The sequence below is a fragment of the Ctenopharyngodon idella genome, chromosome 9 (genome assembly GCF_019924925.1).
Source record: "Ctenopharyngodon idella isolate HZGC_01 chromosome 9, HZGC01, whole genome shotgun sequence".
Lineage (NCBI taxonomy): Eukaryota > Metazoa > Chordata > Actinopteri > Cypriniformes > Xenocyprididae > Ctenopharyngodon > Ctenopharyngodon idella.
Window position 1 is genome coordinate 36,319,731 of NC_067228.1, and position 27,093 is coordinate 36,346,823.

General features: G+C 38.2%; 1 protein-coding gene across 25 annotated transcripts in view; it reads left to right on the plus strand.

Annotated features, from left to right (window-relative positions):
- crfb1 (cytokine receptor family member b1) overlaps positions 1 to 27,093 on the plus strand; it is a 109,937-nt gene that overhangs the window by 41,484 nt on the left and 41,360 nt on the right. The window contains exons 1-7 of one of the 25 annotated variants that reach the window (XM_051907071.1): positions 332 to 768; positions 5,113 to 5,245; positions 5,576 to 5,748; positions 8,843 to 8,991; positions 11,522 to 11,681; positions 23,538 to 23,662; positions 25,213 to 26,188. The exons of 22 other annotated variants lie outside the window; for them this stretch is intronic. In XM_051907071.1, coding sequence (XP_051763031.1) covers positions 672 to 768; positions 5,113 to 5,245; positions 5,576 to 5,748; positions 8,843 to 8,991; positions 11,522 to 11,681; positions 23,538 to 23,662; positions 25,213 to 25,404 — 1,029 coding nt within the window. In that variant the 5' untranslated portion in view covers positions 332 to 671 and the 3' untranslated portion in view covers positions 25,405 to 26,188. Of the gene's footprint in view, positions 1 to 328; positions 769 to 5,112; positions 5,246 to 5,575; positions 5,749 to 8,842; positions 8,992 to 11,521; positions 11,682 to 23,537; positions 23,663 to 25,212; positions 26,189 to 27,093 lie in introns of those variants that run through there. 2 more of the 25 variants (XM_051907074.1, XM_051907041.1) reach the window with 2 other exon arrangements.

The following is a 27,093-nucleotide window of genomic DNA, read 5'->3' on the forward strand; positions in this document are numbered from 1 at the left end:
TCACATCTCACAGTAGACAGGATATAGTAAATGAGATATATGAAAATCTGTATAGATTTAAGAATATGAACGTCATGATAATATTTATGTAGATACCAGCTCATAGGGGGATAAAGGGCAATGAAAAGGTTGATGGATTAGCAAAGCAGGCTTTGGAAAATAAGGACATCACGAATTAGTAAATATGGAGCAAAAGCAATAATTAAAGCATATACCACTAAGGAGTGGCAACAGAAATGGGATACAGGAAATACAGGACGTCAGATTTATGAAATACAGCGGGAAGTAGGAGGGGTGAGGAAGACTAAAGAGGAAATATATTCTAACAAGATTAAGGGTTGGACATACCATGCTGAATAAAACCTTGAAATTAATAAACATCCAACAGGATTATGCGAGCACTGTGGAATAGAGGAATCAATATAACATGTTATTTGTGTCTGTCAAAATTATACTAATGAACGAGAAACAATGAAGAACGAACTTAGAAAGGTGGGAGTGGATGAACTAAAGCTTAAAAATATATTTATTTATGGATTAGGGAGTTTTTTTTTGTTTGTTTTTTTGTTTTTATCTCAAGAGAACAGAGCCGATTAAGAAAATTTAGTTTTTTTTTTTAATTATGAAATGGGTGAACTCTGGTCCACACTCCAATACAGTAGGTGGCGATAATGCCACCCGCCATAAAAAGAAAGAAAGAAGACGAAGAACATCGCGCAATGTCTGTGATAACAAGAACATTTACAACATTTGCTCTGTTTCACCTGGGTAAGTGTGCATGATATGACTTATAGTGCTCTTTAAAACCTGACCTGTGCTGTTAGAGAAACTCTCATTGTTTTGTAAGTACAGTTTATGGACATGAGGGGGCATATGAAATCTGAAAGGGATTTTCCATGTCAAATCAACAAATAATAATAAAAAACTTCCCAAGCCGATTTTTTTATTTTGCTAATGTTGTTTGGATAACTCTTGAAAATCAAGATTTTTAAATTGTTTCATGAGAATAAACAATGTTTAGTACAACCAACATGATTTGATTTGAATATCCTCAAGTTTTGGTGATATTAACTGGTCAAATTACTCAGTTTAAGCTATTCTTCTTTATTTTGCTTCCATTTTACTCAGAATGTTTATGCAAATTATAACCTTATTATTTAAAGTATTAAGTGTTCGCACTAAAATCTAAAACTAAATGAGTTTTGAGCTGTTAAGTCTCTGGGTTTTTCCTTGTTCACATTAGTAATCATCATAAATTAGGTGTCATTTGAAAGCTTAAACCCTCAGTATTCATCCTGTGAAAACTTTTTAATAAAGAAAATGAGTAAAAGAACTAGACTTTGCTGTAAAGTAATGCATTTAAACTATTTGCAAATAATAGTTTTATTTTAAATATCCACTTTCAATCATATGTGAATATTCATGCCAGCAGTTCATATGGGGTGTTTGTGCAAATGTTAATTTTACCTGCAATACATTGTTTTATTCCTGCTCAACTTTCTAGTTTTAGTTAAACTTCTAACGGAGAGACTTGAATTTTTTGACGAGTCCAGCATTGACACGTGTGAAAACATGTTAACATCCTTTTCATTCGGAAAGTTCACTTTGGCAAGCGGTTTCAAACTCCTGAAACGAGCACCAAACGAACTTCGTTTTGGCCTGATTTCGTTGGAAATTATGTCACACCAGTTCATTCTTCGATTTCACGAGTCCTTAAGTTTGAAAACAATTTTCATTTGTCCGGGATGTCAAGGCCCTTTGTCGATATCTTTTACTGCAGAGATGCTCGATTCATTTCAACTCGACCAACACACATTTGATACCAATCATGTCAAACTTATTTGCATTCTGATTCACAGTGCAGAAGAAAAAAAAAATTTACATCCTCACATTTTTTTGTCTTAAACCATATATGGTGCATTGTGTCCACTAAATGTATTGTTAAAGGGGAAAATGTGAAGATGTAAAGAGAAGGATATCGCTTGGATATTTAATACTGAATCCGGTTTTAAATTATTTACCAACTGAGCAAGTGATCAAGGAATGGCGCAGAAAAATCACAAGTTTATACACAAGATTCCATTAAAAAATTGTTGTGCATATCTGAACGGTCACAATCAAAGCTTAATTTCATTTGGTGCGTTCGACATGAAGTCACCTGTTTGATAACAGCTTCTGTGATCCAGAGAGCGTGCACTAATTTCTAGTGTTGCTTTAACACCGACACGGGAAACTCTTGAATATTTGCTCCTCCCCGTCCAACCGACACCAAATATTTCAGAACGCTCAATGGGACACAGCTAAGCTCGTTAGGCACTTCCCTAAGCACTTCCTCTCACGGAATCCCAGCCGCCATTTTGAAGTGCGTTCCACTTCGTCAAACAGATGAGGAAATAGACAGACTGAGGGAGCAGGGCTGCGTTCCACTTCCTAAGTTACCTTCTGATTTATTATTTGAGTCAGTGACGTGACGGGTCATTTTTTTGTCCAAAGGCCTTTATAATAATAAAAACAAAGATATGACATGATTTTATAACATCATATATCAACATAGTGCAAAATGGTATTAAAATTATGTGTAGAAGTCATTGCTTTGTTATGAGAATGTCAGAAAAAATGAATTTCATTCATGTCATTTGGAGTAACCAATATAAAGGGACCGTTTTGGATCAAGTCATGCAGTCAACATCATGTGACAGGATGTGACATCATTCAGACACCTGCAAAGGACCACATGGTCGTGAAGCAAAGTAACTCTCTTTTAACTATTTGAAAAATTCATGTTTTCACTTGCTCATACGCGTACAATCACTATAAAACATGGAAAATGTTGTAATATTTTAAAAACTTGTACAAAATACAAAATGTTTGATTGTCCTTTTGCCAGATATCAGCCTGTTAGCATTGTGTGAAAATATCGTCATTCAGTATTACCAACATTTTGGTTAAATCGAATGACTTTTTTAGTGACCAATTTTGTCCATCTTGTAAAATAAATGATAAAAGCAGTGTTAATTGATTATAAAAAACACATAATCTCATTGTTAACACTTAATAAAACTACAAATGAATTATATCTCCATTATGTTTTTTTTACACTTTTAAAAACCTTATTCATCAATGACCAAATTACATTTTATTCCTTCTGAATTTGTTTGATGCATCATTCTATGTGCCTATAGCTCGGGCTGTTGGAGAAAACATATAAAATCGCACAAACAAAAAAAATATCAATGCTGTAAACTATGACTGTGCAACAAACAGTCAGCTTAAGGTAGCAACAAGTATCATGTGGTTAAATCTCAAAATAATTCATATATCATACACTAGAGGGGTAAATTAAGATCTGAAGTAACGTCACAATTGTGTTCTACGTACCAAACATACCTTTTACAATTTTGGTCAAAAAGTTCAATCTTGGTCTCATCAGACCATAACACATTTTCCACATGGTTTTGGAAGACTGGATATATGTTTTTGCAAAGTTTAGCCAGGCTTGGATGTTTTTAGTCTCAGATGGAGAATACAGGAGTCACATGTAGGGAACAAACAGTACTTGCCAGAAAGAGCTGCAACTCTTTTAATGTCACTGTCGGCCTCTTGACAGCCTTACTGTCCAGTCTTCTCTTTATCTTCTCATCAGTTTTGGAGGGATGCTTTGTTCTTGATAATGTCACTGTTGTGTAATACTTTCCCCACTTGCTGATGACTGTCTTCACTGTGTCCCATGGGATATCTAATGCCTTGGAAATTTTTGGGAAATTTTGCCTCATGTGAGCGATCCCTTTCAACGCTGAGATCTTGTTGATGTTTTGTAAGCTCTTTGTAGTAGCATGAAGATATCAGAAAAAGCAGAGATTTGGAGTTGTGCACTGTTTCACATGAGCTTAATGATTAGTTCATCTGAACACAGCCACATAGTTATAAAAGGGTGTGCACTCGTGCAGTAAGGTTATTTTATCACCTATTTTCTTTGGATTTGGGGGTGAAATGTTACAAGGTCAAGTTCATGGTAGGAAAATAGGTAGAATTGGTTATTTTAGGGTTTTTTATTTTAATTACATTTTATGAATTCATTTATGCAATTATTTAAGACATTTCTCCTTGTGCAGAACCTTTTTAGCATAAAGGGTTCTTTAAAGGGCTCCTATAACGCCCCTTTCACAAGATGTAATATAAGTCTCTGGTGTCCCCAGAATGTGTCTGTGAAGTTTCAGCTCAAAATACCCCACAGATCATTTATTATAGCTTGTCAAATTTGCCCCTATTTGGGTGTGAGCAAAAACACGCTGTTGTTGTGTGTGTCCCTTTAAATGCAAATGAGCTGCTGCTCCCGGCCCCCTTTCCAGAAGAGGGCGGAGCTTTAACAGCTCACGCTTCGGTCGCTCAACAACAACAAAGCTGGAGAATCTCACGCAGCCAAAATGAGGATTGTCAGTAACGGTGTTCAGTCTTACATTGTTCAAACCGGAGTCGACACTGATGGAGAGACTCAGGAAGAAGTTACAACTTTTAGAATGAAACTGGACGTTTCTGAACGGTTAGTGGATAAATTTATGTAGTTGCTGTGGAGTTGATTCAACTCATCCACTAGCATGTGCCGTCATGTTAATCTTTTGTGCAAATCCAGTGTTGAATTGACCCTCGTTTGTGAAGCAGTCCGGCGTAAAATAACGGCATGTCAACAATACTCTACTACAACAACTCTTCCTCTTCTCTAAAGCAGCCCAACATGGCCTCGCCCCCTTTGTTGTGTGTTCTCGGGGGCGGGGTTTATGTAAATTTTAGGGTTTGTGATGTCACTAACCCGGGAAGAAGCTTGTTGTAGTCCCTATCAGACGTTTGTTGTAGTCCTTAAACAGTGATTTCTGTAAAAGAAAATATCTCCCTTTGCATTTAACTCTGAGCGTCGTAACTTTGCAGATGTTGTTTATGATCAAACAGCAACATTACACACTAACTAAAGTTAAAAAAGAGAAATCATAATCAACCACCCCTTAAAAATTGAGTCAGGATCTAACTTTGAGTCATTGAACCTTTTTTATGTAAGAGTGTAGAATTGAAAACTTGACTATTTCATAACTTTATCTATTTTTATTTTTCCTTCTGAAGCATTATGCATGGACATACCTGCCCCGGTACATCTGAACTTATCTTCCCACAATTTCATCCACACATTGTCCTGGGAAAAGGGGCCCGGCTCTCCTGATGGTGTCCACTACACAGTCAAAATACGGGCACTCAGGTATGTACTGCCTTTGTCACACAGCAAAAGCAAACATACAGACTTAGCCATTTGTTAAACCAATTGTTTAATACCATACTGTTAGAAATTGAATAACTAAGTGACTCTACAACAGTATTATTAATGCATAACAATAAATCCAATAAAAATGACATGGTGACAGCCTGTTTAGGATATTAGTATTATATAGTATAGTATTTGAACAGCTATTCACATGAGGTGCGAACATTCACCCTACAACAAACCAACTTTTTATGTCTCTTTGGATAGAGTGTCCATTTATTTTAGGATGGATGCTTATTCTAAGTGTAATTCTGTTCTGTGTTGCAGTGAGGGAGAGGTGGTGGTGAAGGAGTGTGTGAATGTGACATCTCCTCTGCGATGTGACCTGACAGAAGCCTTATCTGATGTGGAGGAAATCTATTACATCAGTGTGTTTGCTGCTCTGGGCAGCCAGAAGTCACCAGAAACACACTACGAAGCAATCAAACCCATTCTTAACAGTAAGAGAGAGACATATCTTTATTTAAAGACCTACATGAACTACAAAACATGCTCCATGGATAATGCATATAGCAGCTATTGTGTGGACAATCCTATGTTCAGTGTTGGGGAAAGTAAAAAAAAAAAAAAAAAAAATTGCATTACTTTTTATGAAAAGAAATGCGTTACTTTAAAAAGTAATCTGATTACATATCTCAAGTTAGTTGTAATGCGTTACCCCCAACACCGCCTGTGTTATCTATCATATTTTTAACGTAAGAGCACCATTTGTAAATTCAGTGTGTCTGGTTTCCGCTCATATCCGCTTCCAGTTATGTTTAGCTGTACAAAACAGCTGGTTATGATGCTTGATATTGTAAACTGGTATTTCTTACCATATTATTTCAAAGTATCGTCATAATTATATAATTTTTAGCGTGAATAGTTTTACCATTTACTGCACTTTGTTATTCTTCACATATCACATTTTCCAGGATCTGATGCTTTTAAAAGTAAATGTTTTAAAACATTAAGTTAGCAATTTATTCGTTTAAATTAATTTCTGCATATTTTGGCATGTTTCATTGCGTTATCACAAATAAAACAATTGACTCCAAGCTCAACCACACAATATGCTTAGAAAATCTTTAACACATTTTTAGTAATATTTGAATAAGGGGTGAAGATGTCGATTTTCCTACTCTTACAAAAAAGCTCATTCAAGTGTGTTATTAGTATTTTTCTTTTAAACTAAAAAATAAGCAAGTATACTTTCAGTCTACTTTTTATGTACTTCTCAGAAAAATACTTAAAATTAAACTCAAGTATACTTGATTTATACTGACAGAAGATTCTAAGGGCCCCATTTTAACGATCTGAGCACCTGGTCTAAAGCGGACGGCGCAAGTGCAGTGCTTCCCACAGGTTTGAAATATACTTAAGGTGGTAGCCTGGTGAAAAAACCTCTTATTACCCATGACACAAAAATGGTCTACTACATGTGACAGAAAAATAATGTGATTTTTAACAGTATTTTTATTTAATTATTAATTTTAATTACATAGCATACTATTACATTTAATTACATACTAATATTATGTATTGTAAATTATGCAAAATTACAGCATTTAAATGGTTCTCCTTTCCCTATGTTCTCCTTGCTATGTTTTCTTCCTGTGGGGGAGACTATAATAATTTACTATGAATTAAATGGAAATCAAATTAAATACAATTTATTGTGTTACCAAAATACCAATAATGTCCAGAAGAAAAAAAAAACAGCCTTTGACTTTTAATTATAAACAAGCCTGAAATACACCGGGACTCTTTTTTTTTTTTTTTTAAATGTATACACAATTGCGGGCTGATCCTTCAGATTCTTACAACCGTCTAAAACATATTATATAAAGGCCATAAAGTTGACATTGTCATAATTCATCAACTCAAGTTCATTAGCAATCGCTTGGCATAAATCTGCGCTTTTTGTTGATTGAGAATCACTTTGAACCAGTCTGAAGCGCTGTAGAACACACAACAGCGCCTCCTTGTTACTTTGCAACATGCAGCGCTCTTTGTGAAATATCCACCGCATCTCTGCAGCGCACCTGGGAATGTCAGCGGGAGTAAACAGTTCTGATGCACACATAACGAGCAGGTACGAAACACGTAGGGCGAGGGGAAATTTTTCACTAGTTAATCGATCGCGGATGGTTTCATTATCTTGGGCGGTTGCAAAAGTATACGAGGATAAAAATAATAAAAGCATAAATGTGTCTCCAAATATACTTGGGCGGCCCGCCCAAGTAAAGTCTATATGTGGGAAGCACTGAAGTGCACTTAGGGCGTGTCTGGATCCACTTTTGATAGTTTAACGATGGGGAAAATGGTCGGCGCGCCTGGTGTATGGTCTAAAAGGGTTGTCTCTATTCTCTTAATGAGTCATGGGAGCGTTTTGTGCGTAACGTGCAATAAACCAATCAGATTCTCGTCTCCCATTCCCTTTAAAAGCCAGTTGTGCTCGCACCATGGTGTATTCGCTACTTACAAGGCGGAATTTGCAAGCGGAAAGACAGCGCTTCTCTAGCGAGGAAACGGATCTGCTCGTGCGAGAAGTTAAAGCGTGCAAGCAGACCATCTACGATACAAGCTGGATTCCACCAAAGTATTTTTATCTTTATGCACACAATAATCTTTTACATTGTAATCATTTTATTTTTAATATTTGTCATGTTTGTGTGCTGCTGCACGTCCCTCTGTGTATAATAAGCAGATTGTATGCGCGTTGTGCACCCGCATATAGGCACATATTACTGACGCGCTCTTTAAATAGCAAAAAAAACTTGCATTGCGCCGGGTATTTTTGGCCTATGCTTGTACTCAGTCTTACTTGTTTACTCTTCTGATTGAGTAGACTATTAAATACTTTTTTCACATAGTTTTACACACTGTCTTATGAACTTACATGGTTTGAAAATATTGATTTATAAAGAAAACAGACATGTTCCTTATTCTAAATATTTGTGTAGTCAGTCCACTGGTAGTGTACATACAGTGGGAATTTACTTAAAATCAACTTAAAGTACAGTTAAATGCATATTTCAAGTATCAAACTAATACCTAAACAGGAACATAGTCGTATACTTAAATTGTAAAAATAATATATAAATAGTGAACTATAAGTGTGATGTTAAGTTCACTTAAAGAAAACATACAAGTATACTTGCAGTAGTTTACTTAAAGTATACTTTAAAGCGTACTTTCATAAACTACAAAATGTGCTACATGTGACTAGTAAAAGCTGCAGTACAAATGAAAAATGTAGTTGTGTAGTAAACTAGTTGTGTACTCAAAGTTTACACTTAAAGTATACTTAAAAATATATTTTTATACACTAAAAAGTGGGCCAATTTAATCCCAAATAGTATTGAAATAGCACAATATACTTCTAGTACATAGATATTAGTATACTTACCACATAAAATATACTTGAACATTACTTAAGTATACTTAATAAAATGAAGATACTTGTGTTTTGTAAGGGTTCACTACTGTATAATGTGGTACCTGTGTAGAATGCCTTGTACAACATGTCTTATTTCTGTTTTTCTCCTGAAGCAACGTTTGAGGCGCCGCTGCTGACAGTCACAGCATATAATCGTTCGCTCAATGTGAGTCTCAGTGCTCCAGATGAGAGACTCCACAAAGTTTACGATTCACACAGGTTTCACTATAAACTGTTGTTCAGCAGTGAAGATGGGGCAAAGGTGAGAGAACAGACATGACACTCATTTAGGGTGAATTTGGGTCAGTTGAGCAGTTGCATCAGAGGAGGTATATTGAAAACTTATATAGTATAATTGTTTCCAGGCCTATTAAATATCAGTAAAAGGGAAAATAGCAGAATTTTCTTTGCACTACGTGTAAATAGTTGTTAGATGCTATTTCTACTTAGTGTAAATTGTGGCAGTTACTGTTATTGCGTACTGTTTATATTACTAAAGAGAATGCAATAATAATAACATATTGAAAGTAATGATTATATTTATAAATGGATGCTGTGTTATTGGGAAAATGAAGCCTTCCCCTACACTACTCCTAACCTACCTGATGAACACTTTATTTCCACTATTAAAGGATTAGTTCACTTCTGAATTATCTTGTCATCCAAGATGTTCATGTCTTTCTTTCTTCAGTCAAAAAGAAATGAAGGTTGTTGAGGAAAACATTCCAGGATTTTTCTCCATATAGTGGACTTCACTGGGGTTCAACGGGTTGAAGGTCCAAATGTCAGTTTCAGTGCAGCTTCAAAGGGCTCTACACGATCCCAGACGAGGAATAAAAGTCTTATCTAGAGAAACCATTGGCCATTTTCTAAAAAAAATTAAAATTATATACTTTTTAACCACAAATGCTCAACTTGCACTGCTCTGTGATGCACCACGCATTACGTAATCATGTTGGAAAGGTCACGCAGAAGTACCGTGGTAGGGCAAAAAACTCCATCTTAGGGTGCTTTCACATTAGCACTTTAGGTGCGCACCCGGGTTCGATTGACGTCAAAGTTTGGTACGTTTGGATGATGCGAACACTGTCTTCTGAACTCGGGTGCGCACCCGCGAACCGTACCCGAGTCCGCTTAAAAAGGGTGGTCTGGGGTGCAGTTCAAGTGAACTCCGGTACGGTTCGCTGCTGATATGAACGCAAACGTACCAAATTGCGGAAGTGAACCGCTATTAATACTGTATTATTTGATAAAAATGTGTGTTTGTGAGTGTGTTTCACTCACTTTCCCAATGAGCGTGACTGACGTGCTGCAAGCAGAGAGCTGTAGTGTAGCCTTTCTCATTTCTGCTCGCCCTTAGCGTTCTGCATTCGCGGCAGATAGACGCAAGTGCCCTTATGAACAAAACCAATGGTTCAAAAATATAAAAGTGAGGAGAGCAACGCAGAGCAACGTTATGCATTTTGCCGCCTTCTCCTGCGCCGTCGTTACTAAGCAACGGAGTAAACAGCTGCTGGTTTGATGACGCAAACAAACCGCAGGTTGGACCCAAATAATATAATATGAACACAGTCCAGTGGGGGCAGGTGGAGGGGGAAGCAATCGAACTCGGGTTCGGTCCAGGCAATCGAACCAAGTGTGAAAACACCCTAATTTTCTCCTCCAACTTCAAAATCGCCCTAAATCATTGTTTTACCAATTCATGATTGCTTTGTAGACACTGGATCGGTACTTCCACCTACGTCAGGCGTGACCTTTCCAACGTGATTACGTAATGCATGGCGCATCACAGAGCACTGCAAGATGAGCGTTTGTGGTTAAAACGTATATAATTTTATTTATTTTAGAAAATGGTTTCTCTAGATAAGACTCTTATTCCTCGTCTGGGATCATGTAGAGCTCTTTGAAGCTGCACTGAAACTGACATTTGGACCTTCAACCCGTTGAACCCCAGTGAAGTCCACTATATGGAGAAAAATCCTGGAATGTTTTCCTCAAAAACCTTCATTTTGTTTCCACTGAAGAAAGAAAGACATTAACATCTTGGATGACACGGGAGTGAGTAAATTATCAGGAAATTTGAATTCTGAAGTGAACTAATCCTTTAAATACCTGCTAGGCACTTTATTTCCACTTTTAAATATGTTTTTCATTTTTATAATAAAATAAACACCTTTCTGATCTGATGGGAAAAGGGTGAAGAATGAGTTTGAAAAAAGCCCGATTTGAACTCGGGTCTTGCGTTTCAAAAGCTAACATTACTCTCCACACCACTGATCCTGTTATCAGACAGGTTTCTTTTGTCATTTTTTCTCAGTCAGATTAATGGTAAATGTGGAGTTAGTGTAAAACACCTCTGTCAACAAGACGGTGTTTAAATGTTTTCAGAATTATATCAAATTTTGTTAATCTAAATGATCCCATTATGTTTTCTGGGAGTTATTTTCACCATTCTTGTCAGAACTTACACTTAACCATGGAGCTGATCAGGTCATTACGCACCTTTATTAACAGTACTTAATGCTTGGCATTTCCATTTTTATTTTATTTATTTTTTTAATCTAATGACTAAATTGCCTAGAAATGCCTAAAATCCTATTATATAGACAATAAATCTACAAAAATCTCTGACTCCTCAGAGCTGCAACTGCAGTTCACCATATCAGATCCAACTGAGAAATCCCTCTGCTCTAGTATAACCTCCATATAAATCAGTTAAATGTGTGCATTAATTTAATACAACATTTGACATCATAAATAAAGTATTTGCTGCTCTTTGTGTTGACTTCTAGTTTGATGTGGACTTTGCCGGGTTAGGGTACGGGACCATTACCGACCTGGACCCTGGCCGAAAGTACTGCGTGAATGTCACTATCATCGGTCACAGCACACCCCCCAGACCGCCAGTGTGTGCCTCCATCCCTCCATCCCCGGAAACTGCAAATCTCTCAGGTATCCAGTTTTCTTCAAAATGTAACAGACTCCAACTGTATCAGACTGATACTACAGAAGTGCTCATGTGATTTGTGTAACTGCGATCATCAAGGCCCAGTTGTTCAAAAAGTTTAATCTGGATCAGAGTGATATGGATTTGGAAATCCCATGTTTGTTGAAATCCCATGTCCCGTGCCCTCATCTGACAAATTTGCATTCAATGAGGAGTGCAGTTGTTAGAAAACGTACTCGGTTACGAACGTAACCTTGGTTCCCTGAGATACGGAATGAGTACTGCGTGTGGGGGAAAAACTCATTTTTTCCTTGATACTGAAGCCTTTTTCAATAACGCAGTGTAACTGCACGGCCATTGGTTCAAACTGGGAAACTTTTTGAACCAATGATGGTGCGGCGGAGCTGCGCGAGCCTATGGCGATGCAGCGCGCCAAAGCCTGCCAAAATGGGCGGGACGTCTGGCCATATAAGCGAGCATTTCGCCATAGGATTTTAGATCTTTCTCCTTCAGCGACGACGACGCTTCTCTTCGCTGGACTTCGAGACTGAACGCCTTTGCTTTCTCGTCTGCTGGAAAAGCTCACTTCTCGCCGTTGAAGAGGCAGCGCAGCAGACCAGCTGAGACTCGCTGAACACCTGCAGCGCTGGCGCCCTCGCAGACTGCCCGCCCTCGAGCGCCGCTCTCGAGCCGCCCACTTCGCGCTTCCGGTTTCTCTCTCGGCGCTTTCCCTGCCGCCATCCGGCGCGTTCTAAAGAGTATATTGCAGCGGTTTATAACCGCTCTCTAAAAGAGCTATTTCCAGCGATTTTCACCGCTCTAAAAGAGCTGTGGCATTGTTACAAATGTCGCACTGCAACTGTGGCACAGTGAGTGCGTTTTCTGCCTGGGCAAGTGCCACGCAGAGGCGGCGCTCACCGGGACTTCATGTTCTCACTGTGAGAACATGAGTCCCGCCTCTCTGCGCTCACGGATCGCTTTCTTCGCGGAAAGCGGTCCCGCCATTTGCGCTCTACCGTTCTCTTCCTCCCACGAGCCTGTGAGGAAGAAACAGCGGGGCAAAGGGGCTCAGCGCCCGGAGACAAGTGAGCTGTGCTGCGTTATTGAAAAAGGCTTCAGTATCGAGGAAAAAGAGTTTTTCCCCCACACGCAGTATGAGTGAAGTATTGAAAGGGAACTACTTTTGACTGGTTCATCTCTGATGATCGTGTCATCATAATTAATATACTGTGATAAATGACAGTTAAAATAAAACATTATTTTTGACAGCTGTTTGGGGATAATTTTGTGTAGGGAACAATCAAAGCTTTTTTATACTAGACTTAAAAGATACTCATCTACTTCAACTTTATCTACTTTGTCACTGTTATGTCAGCCCCAACACCAGATAGTGCCCTAGGCGCTCCAGGCCACCGGAAGCGCCTGAGAGTTCCTCTGACACCATGGGAAAACCAGTGCATCAAAATTAATATCTTTAATAATCTTATATTAACTATGAGCTTAATCACTGATATATTCTACATAACCATGACAACCATGGGCAAGGCCAAGACATTCCACACACATGCTTTAACACAAATTGTTGATTTGTTTTTGATTTTGTTGACCCCCTAGAGTGTTTAGTTAGGGAGGCAGAGCCTTTTACACTTCCCTAGTAAAAATTATGGGCAGTGATGTTTGACTCTGACCTCTTCTGGAGTGCAGTCACATGAGGCAGCCATTTGGTAGTGAAAAGGAGGACTACTATTGGTCCTGAGACAGAAGATGAGAGGGCTGACTTGTGAGGTTGAACTCTGGGAAAAGGGAAATGGAAGTGGGAATTAAGAGACTCCCAGAGGGGGGATTTGATGGAGTATTTTATCCATCCTATAGAAAACAATTGTAGAATTAGTTTGCTTACTATAAAAGCTAGAAGTGTTTTGAGGCCTCTTGGCCTATGTAACTGTTAGGGTCAGACAAGTTAACTTGGCCACTGAGTATATTTTGTTGGTAATTTTCCACCAGACAACAGGTGGCTGTGAAATGAATAAGACCATTATTAAGGGTGTCACGTGAAGGCTTCTTGCCTCCGGGGAGTGTTGACTGTTTTGATACAATGTTTCAGTTGGCCCATGGGAAAAGGGTTGACCATTAAGGTAAAAGATGTACAGTAGTTGGCAGTCGGCCACCCTTACTAAGAAAATTGTCTCTTACATAAGTAACACCTGCAATTATATTAGTGCAGTGACTGTGGTAGAAAGGTCAGGGAGTAAATCGGAAGGGGGTGTGGGAGGAGAGCCCCTGTAAGTGAGAATATGGGAAAATGTAAGGGTGGATATTACCAGCCAATGATATTACTTTGGTGTGTTTTAAGAGATGTATAAATGTATAAAATAAAATGTATAAATAATGTGCCCCAGCTAAGAGAGATTCAGATGAACAGCTGGCATCTCACTTTGTTGCTTGTCAATAAAGTTAAATACTTCTGAGACCTGGAACTTCGACTCTGTGAGTTTTTCTTCGAGAACAGAACTGAAGGGACACAGAGACATCGAATTTGCCACAACATAATTGGCGAGCCCTGAGCCAGGAGCCGGGAAGAGGTTGGGGTGGAACTGCGGTGGGCGTGCTGGCATGGGGCTTCACAAAACAAAGGCGCCATACAAATAAGGTAAGCAATTCTGCTTATATTTGTTTTGTGTGGCCCCTTGTGAGCTAATGCCTGCGTGGTGACTGCCTAAGACTTAACCAAAACAAACCAAAATTGAATTGAAATTAATAGAATTTAAAATAGTTGATTGAAATAATTGATTGAATTGATTAAAATGAAAAGAGAAGTAACTTCCAGGTCCCAGGGGTAGCGCATGCGTGTATATAAGTGTTGTTTGTCTATACGCAAGAAGTGCGTTTGTCTTAGTGTTTAACGCAAGAAGTGCGTTTGTCTATACGCAAGAAGTGCGTTTGTCTAAGTGTTTAACGCAAGAAGTGCGTTTGTCTAAGTGTTTAACGCAAGAAGTGCGTTTGTCTATACGCAAGAAGTGCGTTTGTCTTAGTGTTTAACGCAAGAAGTGCGTTTGTCTATACGCAAGAAGTGCGTTTGTCTTAGTGTTTAACGCAAGAAGTGCGTTTGTCTATACGCAAGAAGTGCGTTTGTCTAAGTGTTTAACGCAAGAAGTGTGTTTGTCTATACGCAAGAAGTGCATTTGTCTTAGTGTTTAACACAAGAAGTGCGTTTGTCTATACGCAAGAAGTGCATTTGTCGTAGTGTTTAATGCAAGAAGTGCGTTTGTCTATACGCAAGAAGTGCGTTTGTCTATACGCAAGAAGTGCGTTTGTCTAAGTGTTTAACATTAGAAGTGCGTTTGTCTATACGCAAGAAGTGCGTTTGTCTATACGCAAGAAGTGCGTTTGTCTTAGTGTTTAACGCAAGTGCGTTTGTCTATACGCAAGTGCGTTTGTCTTAGTGTTTAACACAAGAAGTGCGTTTGTCTATACGCAAGAAGTGCGTTTGTCTTACTGTTTAACGCAAGAAGTGCGTTTGTCTAAGTGTTTAACACAAGAAGTGCGTTTGTCTATACGCAAGAAGTGCGCTTGTCTAAGTGTTTAACGCAAGAAGTGCGTTTGTCTTAGTGTTTAACACAAGAAGTGCGTTTGTCTAAGTGTTTAACACAAGAAGTGCGTTTGTCTATACGCAAGAAGTGCGTTTGTCTATACGCAAGAAGTGCGTTTGTCTATACGCAAGAAGTGCGTTTGTCTAAGTGTTTAACATAAGAAGTGCGTTTGTCTATACGCAAGAAGTGCGTTTGTCTAAGTGTTTAACGCAAGAAGTGCGTTTGTCTATACGCAAGAAGTGCGTTTGTCTTAGTGTTTAACGCAAGTGCGTTTGTCTATACGCAAGTGCGTTTGTCTTAGTGTTTAACACAAGAAGTGCGTTTGTCTATACGCAAGAAGTGCATTTGTCTTAGTGTTTAACGCAAGAAGTGCGTTTGTCTATACGCAAGAAGTGCGTTTGTCAGTGCGTTTGTCTATACGCAAGAAGTGCGTTTGTCTAAGTGTTTAACGCAAGAAGTGCGTTTGTCTAAGTGTTTAACGCAAGAAGTGCGTTTGTCTATACGCAAGAAGTGCGTTTGTCTAAGTGTTTAACATAAGAAGTGCGTTTGTCTATAGTTTGTCTTAACGCAAGAAGTGCGTTTGTCTTACTGTTTAACGCAAGCAGTGCGTTTGTCTAGTGTTTAACACAAGAAGTGCGTTTGTCTATACGCAAGAAGTGCGCTTGTCTAAGTGTTTAACGCAAGAAGTGCGTTTGTCTTAGTGTTTAACACAAGAAGTGCGTTTGTCTAAGTGTTTAACACAAGAAGTGCGTTTGTCTATACGCAAGAAGTGCGTTTGTCTATACGCAAGAAGTGCATTTGTCTTAGTGTTTAACGCAAGAAGTGCGTTTGTCTATACGCAAGAAGTGCGTTTGTCAGTGCGTTTGTCTATACGCAAGAAGTGCGTTTGTCTAAGTGTTTAACGCAAGAAGTGCGTTTGTCTAAGTGTTTAACGCAAGAAGTGCGTTTGTCTATACGCAAGAAGTGCGTTTGTCTAAGTGTTTAACATAAGAAGTGCGTTTGTCTATACGCAAGAAGTGCGTTTGTCTTAGTGTTTAACGCAAGAAGTGCGTTTGTCTAAGTGTTTAACGCAAGAAGTGCGTTTGTCTATACGCAAGAAGTGCGTTTGTCTTAGTGTTTAACGCAAGTGCGTTTGTCTATACGCAAGTGCGTTTGTCTTAGTGTTTAACGCAAGAAGTGCGTTTGTCTAAGTGTTTAACACAAGAAGTGCGTTTGTCTATACGCAAGAAGTGCGTTTGTCTAAGTGTTTAACGCAAGAAGTGCGTTTGTCTAAGTGTTTAACGCAAGAAGTGCGTTTGTCTAAGTGTTTAACGCAAGAAGTGCGTTTGTCTAAGTGTTTAACGCAAGAAGTGCGTTTGTCTAAGTGTTTAACACAAGAAGTGCGTTTGTCTATACGCAAGAAGTGCATTTGTCTTAGTGTTTAACGCAAGAAGTGCGTTTGTCTAAGTGTTTAACACAAGAAGTGCGTTTGTCTATACGCAAGAAGTGCGTTTGTCTATACGCAAGAAGTGCGTTTGTCTAAGTGTTTAACACAAGAAGTGCGTTTGTCTATACGCAAGAAGTGCGTTTGTCTAAGTGTTTAACGCAAGAAGTGCGTTTGTCTATACGCAAGAAGTGCGTTTGTCTATACGCAAGAAGTGCGTTTGTCAGTGCGTTTGTCTATACGCAAGAAGTGCGTTTGTCTAAGTGTTTAACATAAGAAGTGCGTTTGTCTATACGCAAGAAGTGCGTTTGTCTTAGTGTTTAACGCAAGAAGTGCGTTTGTCTAAGTGTTTAACGCAAGAAGTGCGTTTGTCTATACGCAAGAAGTGCGTTTGTCTTAGTGTTTAACGCAAGTGCGTTTGTCTATACGCAAGTGCGTTTGTCTTAGTGTTTAACGCAAGAAGTGCGTTTGTCTAAGTGTTTAACACAAGAAGTGCGTTTGTCTATACGCAAGAAGTGCGTTTGTCTATACGCAAGAAGTGCGTTTGTCTAAGTGTTTAACACAAGAAGTGCGTTTGTCTATACGAAAGAAGTGCGTTTGTCTAAGTGTTTAACGCAAGAAGTGCGTTTGTCTAAGTGTTTAACGCAAGAAGTGCATTTGTCTAAGTGTTTAACACAAGAAGTGCGTTTGTCTATACGCAAGAAGTGCGTTTGTCTAAGTGTTTAACGCAAGAAGTGCGTTTGTCTAAGTGTTTAACGTGTAGTGATTTTACTTTCGCCCATCCAAGGACACGAAGTAAAATAGGGATTGGTACTCACGTTAGGGCTGGGCGATAAAACGATAACGATATGTATCGCGATAGACACGTGATCGATATCAATAAAAAATGTGTTCGATAAAACGTTCGATATTTTTTATTCTTCGTCGAAAGAAAACAGAGGTTGCGAAGCAAGTTTGGTTGCATTAACAAAGGCCCTCGCTCTCTGGTAACCTAGCCACGTAGGGAGTGACACGCTAACAGCCAATCATGTAACAGTATCAGTTTAGTTGCCCCATATCGTTGTCTCGTGCTGGTCTGCTGGATTCCTCTTCAGTAACCGGCGACTGATAAGCAGAAAATGAGTGCCGCAACGAGCGAGGAAATTGTAAATAAAAGAGGAAAAGTCAGCTCGCCAGTATGGCAGTTTTTTGGATATTATAAGTCTGACCGTAGTTTAATGCGGTGGTTACGGAGTAAACAGGGATAGCTCACTATTAGACAGACTTCACAGAGGCGATTGTATCACATAACCGGCGCTTTATTCCCCATGGAACTTTGGTGACTGTCTGTCACAAATGTTGTGCCGTCCACAGCATTACTTGATAAATAAAACAAACAAAGGAGCAACAGAAAAAGACTGAAAATAACCCGCATACATGCGGTGCTCTGATCACACATACCATGCAGATCTTCAACAGTTTAACACGAGCGCGCAGTTCTTAAAGGGGCCACACTATATTTCTACTCGTTACAGTAGTCAGACCAATGTCGTCTGCAAATTATGCAAGACCGTGGTCCCCGCCAAGACTGGTAATACCACGAACTTGATGTACCACCTTAGCTGCGCTCACCCTTTGGAGCACAGCCGTATTCAACCAACAACATCTGTAGCTGCAACACCGCGCAACATTTTAATTATTTGAGTTTTCCATGGTTGTTGACATTTCTGTCTTAATAACTGAGGGGATTATGATCAGAGGAAGGTTAAGTTTAAAATAAAAATGTTTAAATGTAATATATTTTTCTCCTGGTCCTTATTTTAAATGGGTCATAAAAAATATCAATAATTATCGATATCGACCGATATGAAACACTGATATCGTGATACAGTTTTCAGCCATATCGCCCAGCCCTAACTCACGTCACCGCTGACGTTGTGATTTTTGGATCACACGTCTCTTAAGGTGTGGTTATGAGTACATAAGATGATCACTTCCCCCCCTTTTCCTAGTTCAGGGCACCAGTCAAGGTCTTTTACCTCAGCAGTATGAGAACACTCTCAACAGGGGCTTTCATTCATTTAGAATTAATGTAAAGTGGTCAGCTGATTTATTTGAAAGATTGGTGAGATTGCTAACTTGTAGAGCCTTTTCTGTATTATCAGCACAAGGAAGACACAAGTGTAATAAAATAAATTTTATTAACAAAAAGATAAACAAGAATAACTAACTCAACTACTAAATGAATACCATGATTGAAAAAGGAATAAAATAAAGTGCATAAGATACATAGAATACAAGTGATTAAGTTGAGTGTGGCTATGGACGAGTTACTTTATCTTATGGAAAGATAAACTGTTCCTCTGAAAATAATAAGGTGGAGAACCTTATTATGCACTAAACAAATAAACGAAAGATTATTTGTTATTAACTAACATCAGATATATTACATCTAATGGGAATTAGGAAATTATATACTGATAAATACAACAATACCAAGGTCTCTGGAAAGAGGTTTGGTTAAGTGATATTTATGTTCCACTTGGTTGAGTCTGATGACGGTGACGTTTTCCACTGGTTGTTTTGTGCAGAATTTGACCTTTAATCACTTAGTAGGCTACATTAAGTGACGTTAAGCTTTTTCTTTACAACGGTATCTATGGGAGGAAAACAACGTGTAATTAAACGAATTGCATTTATATTCTGGGCTCATCTGCTTTTGCTGTACATAGTATGGTATATTAGTATGATGTTTACGGAGTTTGGTCATGTATCACTCTCTTAGTATATTAAGCCATGTCTGTGGGAGGAAAATTCAAATTCTCGGCTCAACTGCTTTTCTGTAGTATACTTTATTAGTATGATGTTTAGCTACTAAGTTTGGTCTGTTAATATCACTTAGTACATTAAGCGTTTTAATGTCCCCTGTCGCTTAGGTGTAATAGACTTGCTGAATGCATTCAGTCACCCCTGCTTCAGCCCAATCTGGCGCGTTAATCGCTGCAAATGTGTCTATTTACAACATGATTTTGCAGCATTGAGTATTGTAGCCAAGCACATGCTTTACTGTTGAAAATAATGGCCAATCAGAATTGTTTGTTAAACTCAGCTCAATATCCCTCAAAACATTGAATAAGTTTCTTTTTAGTGCCAGTCCTACACTCACAAATCCTCTCATAAAAAGCGTAGTAGACATATTGTAATTTAAAGATTTGAAAGACTTTTCCTACTTTAGTGCATAAAGTGCTGAACTTTATAAGCCAATAAGTGTTTATCTACCGCCATCTACTGGTTATAGTGGCAGCCTATTTTTCGTGTCTTTTTTATTTAAATAAAAGTGTTTGTTTTCAATCAAATGTTGGATTTCCTACATCTTGAAACTTTCAGTTTTACAAATGGGGACAATCTCTGAAGGATGAATAAATCATTTTTGTGTCATCATATTCAAAATAACATTTGAAGTGCTGGAATGTCCAATTACATTGTGTTTCTTATTTAAAATTTCCCAATATCTTCAAGTCTGAATTGTAATCAATAAAACTGGTTCATTGGTAAATTAGGTAATTGTTACAACTGCATTAAAATATAAACGCCGCATTTACTTTTGTTTAGTGTTGATAAAGGTGTACTTGATGTACTTGCCTTATTGATGGAGTTGTGGGGATACTTGAGGTTAAAAAGGTTGGGAACCACTGGTTTAGATAATTTAATCTGTAAGTACTAAATAAGCTATATCATAGAAAAAAAATAATTAATAAAATCAACCCTTTATGCTGGGTAAAATTAGACCAACCTGTGTTCTGTCCTATGTTTACCCAGCCCTTGGGCTAAAAACAACCCAAAATTTACACATGTATGTGAAAGGAGAATGTAAATGTGTGAGAGTAGAAATGTATGTATGTGAAAGATTGTATGTATCTGAGAGTAAAAATGTATGTGTGTGAAAGGAGAATGTATGTGTGTGAGAGTGCCAGAATTAATTATGGCTTATACGGCCCCTCATAGTTTACCGCAAGAAGTGCGTTTGTCTAAGTGTTTAACGCAAGAAGTGAGTGTCTATACACAAGAAGTGCATTTGTCTTTATACACAAGAAGTGTGTTTGTCTATACACAAGAAGTGCGTTTGTCTTAGTGTTTAACGCAAGAAGTTCATTTGTCTTAGTGTTTAACGCAAGAAGTGCGTTTTTCTAAGTGTTTGACGCAAGAAGTGCGTTTGTCTAAAGGGGCTCGCACACCGGACGCGAAGCTCAGCGCCGCGCAGCGCATTGTTTTCTATAAGTGTACGCACACCGGCGGCGACATTCGGCGCCTTTCCGCGGCACCCAGCTATGACTCGGAAAACAATAGAAAACAATGTGTTCGAATTTTAAAGACGTGTCGCGGCGCTGCGCTGCGCTGCGCTGTGTTTGTGTTTAACGCAAGAAGTGCGTTTGTCTATACACGAAGTGCATTTGTCTAAGTGTTTAATGCAAGAAGTGCGTTTGACTATACGCAAGAAGTGCGTTTATCTAAGTGTTTAATGCAAGAAGTTCGTTTGTCTTTATACGCAAGAAGTGCGTTTGTCTATATGCAAGAAGTGCATTTATCTAAGTGTTTAACGCAAGTGCATTTGTCTATACACAAAGTGTGTTGTCTTAGTGTTTAACGCAAGAAGTGAGTTTGTCTATATGCAAGAAGTGCATTTATCTGTGTTTAACGCAAGAACTGCGTTTGTCTAAGTGTTTAACGCAAGAAGTGCATTTGTCTATACACAAGAAGTGCATTTGTCTAAGTGTTTAATGCAAGAAGTGCATTTGTCTATATGCAAGATGTACGTTTTGTCCAAGTGTTTAACGCAAGAAGTGCATTTGTCTAAGTGTTTAACGCAAGAAGTGCGTTTGTCTATACGCAAGAAGTGCGTTTGTCTAAGTGTTTAACGCAAGAAGTGTGTTAAACACTTAGACAACACTTCACTGAGTCATTTGTGGACTAAATGTGCACAGAGCGCCCTCCGGTTGCAAGTATGAATTGAAAACACAGTATCCAGCGCTCACAGTGATGACAATAAATATTGAATAAATATTACTCCTCTGTATAGAAAATTGACATAAACATATGAGAATCCATCAATATTTTTCCAAATGTGCATTCTTTTAAGCTAAAAGCCCTGATGGATGTTGTTTTGTCAAAGGTAACGACTCCGTTTTTCATATTCATAACTCCTGACGCATAGGCTATTAACAAATTACAGTCACTATAAGAGTAAAACAGAGGTCAAAATGTGTAGCTTGAGTCTTAGATCTTTGTAAGGTTTGTCAACTGCACATTAACATTTAGGCTATATAATATAACAAATATAATAGCCTATATGAAATGTCATAGAGGTAACATGAATGTTCAGATGCTTTGCATCACAGAAATACATTATATTTTAAAGTATATTAAAATAGAAAACCGTTATTTGGTTAGAGACTTAAGACTTCTTTTAAAAACATTATAATAGTAATGCGTCCAATCTTTTGACTAGTACTGTAATTTAAACTATAATAGGCCTAAACAAAATTTTCTTCACATGTGCAATAATACATGCATGCATGAGATCACAAAAATCATGTTTTTTTTTTTTTTTTTTTTTTTTTTTTTGATGAGTGGACATTATATTTACATTAATACAGCTGATATGATCCTGTTATCAGAGGGTTTTTTTCACATAGCCTACCTGACTGAAAGAGCTCATTATGCGGGTCATTATGCAGGTCATTATGAGGGTCTTTGTCTTCTCAGGTGTGAATCACAGCATTATTCATGAAGATTCACGCATCCACACATACTGTGTTTCTTGACAAAATTTAAATCAATATATTGTTTTATATGAACAAGTAGGCAGGATAATTTTTACATCATTTTGAAGCAAAAATTCAACCTCCAATACCCAGAAGTCTTGTGAACACATATTTTGTATTTATTTTGTGGCCTTATTTCAGTGACTTAAGTTTTTTTGTTTTTTCAATAACCACGCATAAACGTTATTCCTTCAAAAATACAAACATGTACATACATGTTGCTCACATATTATGGTAGCCAAGTTCGTGCTGAATACAGTGTAATGATACTTTTTCCATTAATATGTTTATGAAACAACTGAAAAAAGCACAAATGTCAGGGCATGTCAAAACTTCTCCAGGGCCCCAAAAATCCTCAGACCCCAGAGAGTTAAAGAGCTGTCTGTCTGGTGCAGTCACAACAACCTGGAGTTGAACACACTGAAAACAGTGGAGATGATCGTGGACTTCAGGAGAACCCCCCAGCACTCACCCACTCAGCATCATGAACAGCACTGTAGCAGCAGTGGAGTCATTCTGGTTCCTGGGCATCACCATCTCTCAGGACCTGAAGTGGGACGCTCACATTGACTCCACAGGGGAAAAGCCCAGCAGATGTTGTACTTTCTTCACCAGCTGAGGAAGTTCAACCTGCCACAGGAGCTGCTGACACAGTTCTACTCAGTAGTTACTGAGTCTGTCGTGTGCTCACCTATAACTGTCTTATAGTAGTGATAAGATGAGCCATAAACTCTGTATGAGGAATGAAAAAAGGGAAGAAAAATGTTTCTAGACAGAGTTCAGAATTGGCTCAAAATTTTAAGCTGTATGTGGCGCTATATAGTTTCAGTAAGAAACACCAAAGTTGGTCAGAGATCTGTTGAGACGCACTCCAATCAGTGTGCCAAATTTCACAACTTTCTACCATATAGTTCTATGGGTTGCTCTTGTTCATAAGAACAATCAGTCCAAAATACAGCAGTGCTACAGTATGCATGTTTTTGTAAAAGTTACATTGAATTGCTGACTAAATGTTTTTGATTGTTTTGTATGTTTGTCTCTCTGCAGCGTTATATTTAATGAGTTGGTCACTGGGAGCAGCAGTGTCAGGTTTATGTGTGCTGGTGTTGGCTTTGAGTCTGCTTTACACTGGGTCTCCATGTAAGCTGAAGACCCCTCTTCTTACATCTCTGGTAAGCGTTTCATCTGGAATGTTTTTATACATTTTCAGTTACATCATTAGCTTTTCTTACCTTGTACATCTGGTTATGTTTGGAATGAGTTAAATTCATCTATAAAGCAGATCTGGAGAAAACAGTGATGTCATCGTCCAGCTCAGTTCAGCTCAGTTCTCATCCAATAGTGTCAATGCATTCAAATTAACAATATTGCTATTGAACTGTGGTATAAAATCAATATCACATTTGCATTTGTACTGATCTTCAGGAAAAAGTCACTGCCAAAGAATGTATTATTAATAATAGAGTGAAACTTCTAACCACAAGTCAAGAGCTGCAGTTCCAAACACACAACTTTGCAGTGATATTAGTGAATGTTCATTGGGATTGTGGCTTTGTGAAACACTGAATTGATGAACTGTGCTGGTAACGATGGAGCTTGCGACCATAGTTTGCTAATGATGCTTTTGGGAAACGCACCCCAGGCTGGTTGAAGGCCCATTAACTGTTCCTTGCTCAGAATTGACACAAGGTGTTTTGATGATCTCAACACTTCAGTGTCTCTTTTGTGAAAGAAACTCAACATGGAGGCAAGAAGGCAAGTAGGTTAGCAAGATAATAACATTACTCACCATCACTTATATCCATCATGCCATCACAGTTGTCAAGTTGATCATGCAGATCCATGTCGATAGTGGGGATAAGTCCCCTTTAAAAGGTGTTTTTTTGACATTCCCTGACATTTGTGCTTATTTCAGTTACTTAGAACATATCAGCGGCTAAAGTCTGATGTAAAAAAAAAGTCTGACGCTAAATACAGTGTATTTAGCATAAACTGTGCTACAATATTATGTGAGCAAATGTGTATGTACATAATGAGAATCATACAACGGTTCAAGTGTGTCCAAAATTTTTGACTTGTTGGAGCAAGAGCCGTGAGTTTGACTAAATCCGGGTGCACATTGTACGATTTATAACAGTCCTTTACGATTGTTGCTTGTCAAACTGTATGAACATGATCCTCATGTCACACTGTGGGATCTCAGATGTCATTAATGTCAGACTGTACGACAGTCAAGATGTGTTAAAAACGGACGCGCACATGAAAATTGTCTGGAGTTTTACATCATCAACCCACACACATTCAGTGACTGTGAGCTGCATTACACACGGGACTGAAATGGTGGCTAACAAAGACATCTCTAGCATTAATTTTGAGCATGGCTTGTCTTGAAAAACAAATCAATTTGACATTTGTCGTAGGAGAAGTCACACTGCAGGACTGTTTGCCAAATCTTCTGACACTGCCAGAATTTCATCTGAGGTAAAAATTTGATCGCAACGGTCATTAATCGGCTGTCGGTAAACATGTCAAACTAACGATCAAGGACTACAGATATTAGCCTAGGATGAGAGGAATCTTTTAGGATTTTCAATATTTGTCTCAGACAACCAAATCATGGCCAAAATCGTACAGTGTGCGCCCGGCTTAAGTCTCATGTATCCTGCTGCCACATATAATGACTGTTCAACTCTTTTTGCTGTTGTTGTTTTTTCTCATTTAGAGTAACACGGTTCAAGCCCAGTATCTGATTCCTGAACAGACATTATATGAGAGAGTGTCATCAAGTGATGCTCAGTTAATTAGTGCATCTAAAAATGATCCCACCAAAAACAACAACCCACTGAATGTGGAGGAAGATTTAGGAAACACACATCATGAGGAAAACTATGTTCAACAAGGTCTGTTTCTTTAAAAAAATTCCAATTGATAAAGAACTACAATATGAACTTTACAATTGCGAACTTAATTTCTTAATTTGTTAATTGTTCATTTATGCATGTTTGTTTTAAAGCTTGTGTACATCAGTATATACAGATGTATTATGACACAATTCTTTTTTTAATTGATGTGCATTTACAAAGTCAGCAAAGATGTTTCAACCAATATCAGTCACAGTTTAGTCACAATTTTTCCATGTAACTACTTTATGCCAATTTAAATCTAACTAAATGCAAACTTCCTTATTTAATCAATCTGTCAAGGCAAGTACATATTTCTTTTTCAACAATATATATGTGATTTTCAACAAGTCACAACAAGTGTATTCCAGCACAAACAAGTGAGGTTCAATTTTTGCATGTTTGAGCTTCAGCAAGAACCATCAAGGGTTGTTCTCGCGCATCACGCAAGTACAGTTGAGCTTCTGTTTATGTTCGTTGATCAAAATACATTGCTAGCTGCAGTAGAAGTTTGCTTTAAAGCATTCTACATCTTTGACATAAACTAGTCTAAGCAGTGTTGGTGTATGGACTTCCTGGGGATGAAACACCAGCAATAAGTGTTCTGTGAACAATCATTGATGCATTTTCATTCAGTTTCATCATAATGCAGAGGGGGTGATGGGAAAATATGTTTTAAAATGTTTTAAATTCATATTTACATATGGACACATCATTTTTACTTTCTGTATTGTCTGTATACTACTGTATAGTCAATTTCGAAATGGTTATCAATAAATTTTCATATTGATTATTGAAGTCTGTATTACTGTAGTTTTGTGTGTTATTTTAATTACTAAAATTTCTAGATTAAATTTCCAACCAATTTTGGGTTACATTCAACCCAGCAGTGTAGTAATTTTAACCAATAGTTGGGTCAAAAGCGCTAGGTCAAAAAGGGACGAACCCAGCACTGGGTTGACCCAAATTCGGTTGTTTTTAACCCAGTATTTTTTGGTGTACCTGCTCCACCCTGGGCCCCTGCTCTACCTGCTCTGCCTTGGTTTCTAGACCCATTTCCACCTCGGGGGTCTTGCCCTCTGTCCCTCCCCATGTCCGCCTCCTCTTCATCAACCTCCCGGATTATGGATTGTTGAATGTGTTTTGGAGCATCTGGAATCTGCTCCTAAAGGGTGGGGTTCTGTCACATGCACACTCTGGACTCTGTCCCACTCACAGACTGTGTTCGAAATCACCCCCTATACCATTAAATAGGGCACTATTTGACGAGACGGCCATTTGTAGTGGTGCTCAAAACCATAGTGGATGTTATCGAGTGCACTCATTCAATCCCACAATGCACTGCAATAATGAGTGTTCAACTGATGAACGCTCAACGGCTAGAGAATACCCACAATGCACTGTGAGAGATCTGACCAGAAGATGGCACCAACAGCGAAATCCTATAGGTGTAAGTTTCTTTCTAATTTATTATTTAATTGTTAAATTAAGGTTTGCATATGATAGTTTCCATGGCAGAACTCAAAATAGATTGTTTCGTTACTACTGGAGCTTGACAGTTTGCTAAGCCTCAAATAATCACCACAGGGTCCGACCAAGAGAAGAATCACTTGTTCTCTGGCAAAATAAACTCAGCTTAATGTGGATGGGTGTAAGTTTGTTGTCTCTTATTACAAGTATTTTAGGCAGTGAAATCAGTTTAT